General features: G+C 43.1%; 1 protein-coding gene across 1 annotated transcript in view; it reads right to left on the reverse strand.

Annotated features, from left to right (window-relative positions):
- The window catches only part of ENTPD7 (ectonucleoside triphosphate diphosphohydrolase 7), a 32346-nt gene extending 27711 nt beyond the window's left edge, over positions 1-4635 (reverse strand). The window contains exons 1-3 of the mRNA XM_004680547.2: positions 4495-4635; positions 4115-4217; positions 3026-3208 (exon numbers count right to left, since the gene is read on the reverse strand). Of these exons, the coding sequence (XP_004680604.1) occupies positions 3026-3208; positions 4115-4122 (191 nt within the window). The 5' untranslated portion in view covers positions 4123-4217; positions 4495-4635. The remainder of the gene's footprint in view (positions 1-3025; positions 3209-4114; positions 4218-4494) is intronic.
- Between the last annotated feature and the right edge of the window lie 5293 nt (positions 4636-9928).

The raw sequence follows: 9928 nt of genomic DNA on the forward strand, positions 1-9928 counted from the left end.
CTAGGGAGTGAGTGGTAAGCTGTACTAGCTGGAGATGTAGATCAGGCTGAGCCTGTTAAGCCATTTTAGGGAGTTTAGACATTATCCTAAGAGCACTGGGGAAACTCTGGAAGGTTTTGAAGAAACTAATCTCACAAAAATAGCAAAACAAATTACCATTATAAATTAATATAGATGGTGGCAACTGGTAAGGCATTAAATGTATATTAAAGGCTCTACCTGGTGGCGCAATGGGTTAAAGCACCACATTATGAAACTCTCCAAAGCCACTGCAGCACAAGTTTGATTGACCCTGCCAGGGAGCTGACCCACATGGCATAGCAGACCTCTCCTGAACCACCCACTGCTCCCCTCAGCAGTGTATTTCAATACATCTGCCTGTTCTGCTCTCCACTCTGTCTCTGGTGAATCCTCTCACCCACCACACCTCTAGCCTGTACCCCAATTCTGTAAACATAAATAAATAAATCTTAAAAAAAAAGTATATTAAGTACGTCAGATGTTTTTCTGTGCAAAAAGTTATTCTACTTTCACTGGATGGAATTAATAACGGACTGTACAGAAGAGAATGCTAATGAGCTAGCAGACACAATATAACATATCCATAAAGAAAAAGACTGAAAAAAAAATTAACAGCTCTCACATGACTCTAGTTTCATAATTTATATTTGTACCTATATCTATCTATCTATATCTATCTAAGTATAGATAGATATAGATAGATTTCAATATCCATCTATCTATATAGAAGATCTATAGATAGATTGATAGCTATAGAGATCTATATAGATAGGTGGTCTATATAGATAGATATAAATATAAACTGATATATCTATATGCATAGATACATCTACTCTCTCAACTCCAAGAGAACTAGGAGAAGACAGAAAAAATATTTGAATGGTCAAAATTTTTCCAAACTTGATTAAAAGATATAAATCCATAGATCTATGAATCAACAAATCATAGTACAGGAATCAAGAAGTAAATTACACCAAGGCACACTATAATAATCAAATTGTTTATAACCAAGGATAAAGAGTAAATCTTAAAAGCTACCAAAGATAAAAGACATATTATGGAGAGAGCAGACAGAAAAAATGACAGCAGACTTCTCAGACAGAGCACAATTCTTCAGACCACAGAGCATCATATTTAAAGTAATGAAGCCCCCAGGGGTGGGGAAGAAATTATCAACCTAGCATTTTATACCCAATGAACAATTATTTTAAAGGAAAGCAACATAAAGATTTTTTTCAGTCAAACAAAAGTTGAAAGAATTCATCATGAGAGCAGGCTCTCATTACTAGAAATGTTGAAGGAAATCTTTTACACAAAAGGAAAAGGATACCAGATGGAAATATGAATCAACACAAAGGAATAAAGAGGTCCTGAAATGAAGAATATATCTTTTTTTCAAAAATAAGAACATATCTTATTTCAAAAACTTTTATTTTTTTATAATATAATAATTTATTTTTACATCATTTTGTACTTTTTTTTTCATCTCTATTGTAATCCCCGTAGGTTTCCCATTGTAATCCCCATGGGTTTCCCATCACCGAGTCACCTCAAAAACGTCTTTAAAAGATAAGTGAGGGCCCTCCCTGGTGGCACAATGGAGCCCAGCAGCACTACGAAGCTAGTTCAATCCCTGCCAAGGGGTGACCCACATGGTGCAGCAGACTGCTCCTGACCCACCCGCTGCTCCCCTCAGCAGTGTACTTCACCGATCTGCCTGTTCTGCTCCCCACTCTGTCTCTGGTGAATCCTCTCACCCCCCAGCTCTGGCCTGTATATGTAAATAAATAAACCTTTTAAAAAAAAAGATAACAGAGTGTTTAAAGCAAAAATAACAGTTGTGGAGTTTATAACATATGTAAAAGTAAGCTGTGTGACAGGGCACAAAGGTTGTTAGGTTTGTGTATATATATATATATATATATATATATTTTAAACATTGATTTTTTTTAAGATTTATTTATTTGTGCATACAGAACTGGGGTATAGGCCAGAGGCTCAGGGGTGGCAAGAGGCTTCACCAGAGACAGTGGGGAGCAGAACAGGCAAATCGACGAAGCACACTGCTGAGGGGAGCAGCGGGCAGGCGAGGAGGGTCTGCCGCGCCCTCTGGTCACCTCCGGGGCGGGAATCGAACTCATGCATAAGTGGCTTTGGCTTCTCAGTGCTGGGCTTTAACCCGCTGCACCACCACTACATTTGTATATTTATGTGTGAAGAAGTATAATATTACTTGAAGGTAGAATATGATGAGCTAAAAACATATACTATAATCCTGAAGCAACCATTAAAAAACAAAAACAGTAATATCTAACAAGCCAACAAAGGAGATAAAAGGGAATCATAAAAATCTATTCAATATAACAGAAGGGAGAAAAAAGAAAAAGAGAACAGCTGTGAGAAACAAAACAAACAGCAAGACAGATAATGTACATAATCTATAATCATATTAGTATAAATGGCTTGAACATCCCAATTAAAAGGCAGACATTAGCAGACTGGATAAAAAGGAAGACTCAAGGAGGCTTACAAGAAGCCCACTTTATCTTTTGTATAAAGATACAAGCAGGGTAGAGCTAAAATGGTGGGGAAACAGTCATCCCATTAATTTCAAAAGCTGAAACAACTATATTAGTACCAGACCTAGTAAATTTCGGAACAATGATATAAGCAAGGATAAAGAGAGTCATTCAATAACAATAAAAGGGTCAATTCATCAAGCGAGCATAAGAATACTAAACATTTATGCACCCAGTAAGTCAGCCCACCAAAACAAAAAAAAAAATAGAAAGATGCCTTTCATGGGTAAAAGACTGTACCAGCATTCTTGAAACAAAACCAAACATTGCTAAAGCAGGGCTTTAGGTCCCCTTTCTGGAATAAGTGGCATACAGTTCACCAATGCCTGTGCAGTATTCCCCAAAGGGTCAAAGGTAGGAGAGTGTTAAACAGCTTATCAAAATATTTATGACTTCAAAAACAAAGCTGATCAGGGCTGACTCACCTTTCGTACTGCCTATCTCGTGGTGATGGAGCACCCCAATGTCGAAAGTCCATGATTAACATCAGTAAAAGGAGACAAGAGATAAAGAAGAGTCCTAGAAAGGCTACTCGCTGCCGGGGAAATGGGCTCACAGTGGGCACAGTGAAATACCAGGAGGCTGGGCAGAGGTAGGAAAAACTGATCCTGAAATGAGACAAACACTGGTAAGTATCTACAAGTGAATGCTGGAAACGGTCATTCCAAGGGGATAAAAGATCTTCCAAAAAAACACAAACATTTACACAGCCAGAAGTCTCAAAGTCCTTTCAGCCTCATGGAAGAGAAGGAGCTGTAAGGTTCCTGGTGCTGCTAACTACATAAATCAGAAATGCCTTACCAGCTCTTTTTCCAAAATCTGCACTTCGGGGTTTAATTCAGAGTTAATCTTTCATTCATGAAAAAAATTAAGTCTCTCTCGGCAATCTCATAAGATTGGAGAATCTGAGCCACTGTAATATTCTCACAAAGAAGGTTGTCAAATGCCTGGGTAGCAGAAGATGGGTTCCATTGATTTATAAAAACATTTTTATTCGTCTGGTCCTTTGGTCTTACACCGCACATACTGTGCTGCAGGTTTCCCCCACTTAACTCTATTTAACCACTGTCACGTGTAGATCCACGCTAATCTTTTCCATAAGCTCCAAAGAATTATGACATATTTGTAAGTGTATCCCTGAGTGAAATTCATTTACTGTATCGACCGACCCCGAGTGCTTTCAAAGTTCACTGTCCAAAACAAAAAACAAAATATCTTTGTTTAACCTCCTCAAGGGACCCCTGGCCTCACTCAAATGGAATTAGAACACTAAGATCTAGCACTTTTCAGTGCTGAGTGAGCACTCACTCCATCATCTCTGGTTATGAGCTGTTAACTGTTGCATCCTTCCCCAAACTGCATTGTTGATGTGTCGGTATTCATCTGACCAGGCTGCAAAGTCCAAACGCAGCCCTGGGGTCAATCTCACTAATAACAGCCTCCCCGGGGCTGTTCCCCAGCCAGCCTGCCAGCTCCCGACGAGCCCTAGCTGAGGAGAAAGTGTGCAGCCTTACCTAGCCATGGGTTCCCTTAAGTGGTCTCAACACCTGTCACCTCCTTTTCCTTTTGCCTTGAGCAGATGGTCTCCGTGTCCCAGGCATCTCCTAAATCTGCAGCCTGGAAAGAGTTGGTTGGATTTCAGGCTTACCTCCAGCGTGCCCTCGAGACCAGACCCGCACCAGAAGGTCACGGCGCCCACTCTGCCCTGGCGCCCACTCTCTCCCCTGGCTCCCACTCCAGCTGCGTTCGCTCTTGTCCGAGGGCCCGGCGGACCCCTACCCGCGCTCGGTGAGGAAAGAGCATCCCCGTCCCTCGGCCCCCAGAGAGCGAAGGTGGGAGGGGTCCCCGCCCCCCTTCCCAGTCCGTCACAGCCGCGGAGCCCGCAGGCGCTCACCGGGTCGAGCCGCTCGCCGGCTCCCTCAGCACCTCCGTGCTCGCTCCAGAGCGGCTCCCCAGCGGCCTCTAGCCCAGCCGGAAGAAGGCCCGGGCCGCCGGCGGCGCCACGTCCCCAAGGAAACCGCAGGGAGCCAATGACAGGGGACCCGCGGAGAGGGGCCCGCCCGCCGCGCTGTCTGGGCCTTTTGCAAACTAGCTCCGTGGCCCGCACGTCCGTCCGCCGAGGTGGCCAATCCCCAAGAGCGCTGGGCCTCTAATGCCCGCCCCGGGATTTCGATCGCGTCCAATCCGAAAGGGCATCGTGCGACAGCTCCGCCGGGCGGGGAGGCGCGCAGGTGAGCCGGCGGGGAGGTGCGGCGGCGCTCTCTGCTCACTGCTTTCTCTGCCGCTGCTCCAGGACCGACCCGCCGACCGGCGCTGATGGGTGGGCCCGGGGTGTTCGCCCAGAAGTGCATCCTTTGCCCACAACCTATTGGATATTTGTGTCTGCCAGCCCTGCCCACCAGAGTGGCAGGTGATCCTCCAACCTCAAGCCCTCCCTCTTGCCTCCCCTCTGATGCTGCCTTGGCTTCCATACCTCGTACCAAGGTGGGGAGGGGGCGGAGCAGTGACAAAACAGGGACATTGACGTCTACAGCCAAGAACTTATATCCATCCATTCATTCATTCAACCTTCAATGAATGTCTACTGTGTGCCAGACAGACATTTTGAGCGGCTGTGTCCCTGTCTTTCCGGTCCTACCGTAATAACATGCAAACGTAGTATTTCCTTCGTGCTGTTTTTCTTCCTTGCTTCCACCAGGAGAGAGCCGCTTGAACTGAGTGAAGACCAAACCCTTTAAGGCTTCACATACAAGGCTATGCACGACCCTGCAGCCCTCTCTGCTGCACCTCACCTCCCTTACTCTCCAGCTGTGTGCTTCAAAGTTTTTGGCATCTTGGTTTTTGGTAACACCACCCAACCCCATGCCACTGCACCTGCCTTTAAGATCCTTCCCACTTAGCCCAGCCATCTCCTACTCATCCCTTACACACTGGGCATAAGGGGCACCTCCCCTAAGCCTGGCTTGCTCTATCTCCCCTTGTGTATATACGTCCTTGTTTCACGTACCACGTTGAATTGCAATTATATTCAATAGACAGACTACCCTGGAGAGCAGGGGCTCTTCCCACATCAGTGCTGGATAGATTGTTACAATTCTCACCTGCCACATCCATGCTAGGCACTACCTCGTACAGAAAATACAGCTAGTATATGATAAGTGAAATGGCTACAACAAATGATCACTTCGATGAGTAGAAAAAGAGGTTATATGTTCTATGCCTGCTGTAACAAGGCAGTCAGTCACCATCACATATCAGATAGGGGAAGGGACAACTTAAGAATTAAAAAAAAGAGAGTATGCACTTAGCTCTGATTGAGATGTTAGACTGGAGAAGCTGGAAGAGGGCTAACTAGAAGCAGGACAGCTTATGCAGATGGCTTGGGGAGCAGATTTAACTTTGTCTACTTGAGCTGGAAGGACAGGGACAAAAATAAGAAAGCTGATCGGTCAGTTCTGACAGTTGCTGACTTGTTGCTGCAGAGTTCTGCTTACAGATGGCCTGCCCGTTGTCCAGTTTGTATAGTCAGTTGTGATTATTATCTTATTCTTCCATTACCCTCCCCATTTCTTAGGACTTCTCAACTGCCCTTCTTCAATTATCAATTTTTTCTCTGTCCCTTGGTCTCCTGTTTGCATTAAGTGCTTTATCCAGGCTTCCAACTATTCCACCCACTGGGTTAAGTTACTCACAAAATTATATTCATGTCAGGCATTTTTGTTATTGTAGAGCCTGAAACTAGCTATGGAGAAAGATAAAATGTTTGGAACAATATATTTTTTTTAGTTCTCAAAGGTGATATATTTCAAACTTCAGTGTTCCACTCATTGGGTATTTTTGAGTGAAGTTTCCTATTTATGTGTTAAACAGAACCGAATTCATATGGCTTATGAATTATATTGACTTAGAGCGTGAAGGTACATTGAGGCATCTTGTAATTTACATTTCTCAACTATTATAAAGAAGATGCTTCCATTTTAACCTTCTCATTACACTTTCTTTATACATCTGGTTTGGACAGTTCTTTGTTCAGTAAGTTCATATGCCCTCAGTCATTTGTAAAGCATGATTCTTTACTAATACCTTAATGCTTATCTGATTAACAGCTCATAGGGTTGAGTCCCAACATTTCCAGTCAGGAGGCCAAAAAAAAAGTTGAGATCATTTCTCCATCTCATTTGGTGTAACTCAGCGTGTTGAAACAAATTACAGAAATCTGTATTTCAAAACAGGTTTTTAACTGCTTTTTAAAGGCTCGTCTACAATGACATTTCTAGTTTTTCTAAGAAGTCTTTGATTCTATGTAGCCATCAGTAAGATCAGCCAAACCAGTGCTACACTGGTTCATCAGTTCCCCTTCCTTCCAAACTTCATCCTGTCCCAGCCTCTAAGAAGTTTGTTGTAAGATCATCACACTTTGACTTTATATAATTCTCTTCATATCTTTGGGGCACCTCATTGTCCAAGACCAAATTCATTGTCTCTCTGCTCACTTTATCTATCCCTCCAACACCCTTCCCTCATATTCCAAACTTTGATGAAGTAGCCTATGATTCATCCAAGGAGAAATCTGCAAGTCATTCTAGACTTCTCCTTCCTTCTCCTGATTCCATCCAATTAGTGAGTAGGTGTTCCTAATTCAAGTGTCTGCAAACTTGCCAATATCTTCTGAGGAAGCCTTCTAACTGGTGGCCCTGCCTTGAGAACCACACCTCTCCTACATACACCTCCATTGTGCTATAGTGAATTATAATCACGCTACTTCCCATCCTGCTGGTGATTCCCTCTCTGTGTGGGCTATAGTCCAAATGACTTAGCTTGATGTGGCAGTTCTGCTGACTGCCTACTCAAAAAACCAACACCCTCTCTTCCATCTTGTTAACAATTTCAATTTCACTCCAGTAACCACCCTCCTATGCAGACCATGTGTGCTTAAAGCGTGCTAGGCTCCAACCCCAACCCAGGGAGTAAACTACAATTGACCTAAGTCAGTGATGGCCCATTCTCTCATTTGCTCAAGCATGGAAATACAGTGTAATTCTAAGCACTAATAGTGAAGCAAAGTCAGCCACTGGAAGCAATGACAGGAGGAAGGGATATGTTCTGGGAAAGATTTCCCCCATCTTAAGAAATACAAGCTTACATAATGACAAAGTGGTCTCTTTTCTACCTCCAGAAGTAATGTTAAGGGTATGCTGCCTGGATATGCAAAAATCCTACAGCCATTGGAAACAAGCCAGGGACAGCAGAACAGAGTTTGAGCAAAAGCCTGGGTCCTTGACAATATCCTTGCGCTACTGAGTTAACCAACATGGGAGCTGCCTTCCTTATGGACTTACTGAGATACTGTTATTTGAGAGTGAATTCATTGTTCTTAATTCTAAGTCAGTTGAATCAGGGGATCTCTCTGCACGCAGTCTCCTAATTTATACCTGTTGCTTACATTGCCTGATACAATGTAGCCCCCAACATCCTTCAAGCTCCCCAATAGGCATCTCACCCACACCCTTATTTACAGTTTTCAGAATTTTGTCTTTTCTCACCTCTGAGCTTTTGCTCTTGCTATTACCTCTCCATAAGTGACTTTCATTCACTTCTCTTCCCAACTAACTCCTATTTACCTTTCAAATCTCAGTTCAAGTATCACCTCCCCCGAGAGCTCCCGGCCAGCTTAGGTGTGTCTTCTCTGCTCTTGTAGCTCTTTGCTCATGTATACTTCTATTAGTGGAAGAGTAATTGTTTTAAAAACTGTCTGACTGAACCTGGTACCACCTGATTTGGTAAAATATATATATCTTTATTTTGAAACTTAATGGGTTTTTTGGTCAAGGAGAGTTGAGTTCCCAGGGCTAACCCTAAATGGAAGAGGTCTAGATGAAGCCTAAGTTACTCTGCATAATAAAATATAGGAAGTTTGAGCACCCCTTTAGAGCTGGATTGGGGAACTGTAGTGTGAAAAAAGAAAAACAGATGAAGGAAAAGAGGAGAGACCCATGCAAGGTGGTGGCAGACGTGACTAAGGGGATTAGCGCTTTATTATTTGTTCATAGTTTCATATTATCCCCAAATGTGATGGCTTATAGCAATGAGGATCATTTCCCAGTTTCTGTCAGTCAGGAGTTTGAGGGCTGCCCTTCTGAGATTGTACTCACTCTGTCAGCTGGGGCTATAGTATCTGAAGTCTGCACAAGGACAAAGATAACTTGTAGGGCAGCAGGCTGGCATGGCTGGCAACTTGATGCTGGCTGTTGTTGGGACATTTTGGTCCCTTCCACAAGGGGCTCTCCCAGAGTTGCTTTCAAGAGATGAAGAGGGGGCGGTGCTGATGGAAAGACAGAGAGAAGGAGAAACTTTTCTATGACCTAGCCTTGGAAGTCATAGATCTTCACTTCAGCCACTTTTATTTGTTAAAAGTGTGTCTTAACTCATGTTCTGGGGGAGAGGAATTCGGTTCCACTTTTTGAAGGGAGAAATATCAAATAACTTACAGACATATTTTAAATTCACTACCATAGCCCCCAAGTCAGGAAACTCTCAAGTAGTGATGTTTACACCCAGTGTTCACACTTGATTGTGCTATTCTAGTCCTCTCCTTGACTCCCAGCCTACAGTAAAAGCCATGTGTTGGTGAACTCTAAGGAACCAAAGCAGAGATAGTGCAAAAAGATGACAGCAACTACAGAAGTGAATTAATTAATAAGTAGGATGATTGAAAAATTGGCAAACACAGGAGATCATGGCCCCAGGTCATTCAGAGAAGAGCAGGGGCTGTCAGGGCAGGTAGGTACAGAGCTGAGTACTCGGGTCAGAACCATGGGGACATTGACCCCCTTCTCTTGGTAGACATTCTAATTGTGTTTGAGGATTCTGACCAAACGATATTATTGTTAAGAGAAAAGAAGGCTTATTTGTGAGATAGTCCAAAATTGATGTTGTCGTTTAACAACCACTTGATTGTGTAAACCGGCAAAGGACAGTTAACTAGTCAGTTATCTTGGTTTCTTGCTCAGCAGTTAGGCAACACAAAATGCCATCTATATTGTGATGGGCGGAAAGAAGTCCTAAGAGAAAGATAGGTTATGATAATTATAATAGTAATAGTCATCAACATGTGGTGAGTTCTAACTATATGGTTGAAATATACTGAGAATATCACTTTCTTGATTGAATCCTCATATCATGCCAGAAGTGTGTTATTGTTATTACTATTTCACAGATGAGGTAAGTGAAGCTTAGATCAAGCATGCCCAACTTCTAGGGCTGCTGCCTTTCTCCACAGCAGCTGAAGTGACCTTTTCAGAATGCAGAATTGACCTGATATTCAACTC

The sequence above is a fragment of the Condylura cristata genome, unplaced genomic scaffold (assembly GCF_000260355.1).
Source record: "Condylura cristata isolate star-nosed mole 26May11 unplaced genomic scaffold, ConCri1.0 scaffold00011, whole genome shotgun sequence".
Taxonomy (NCBI): domain Eukaryota; kingdom Metazoa; phylum Chordata; class Mammalia; order Eulipotyphla; family Talpidae; genus Condylura; species Condylura cristata.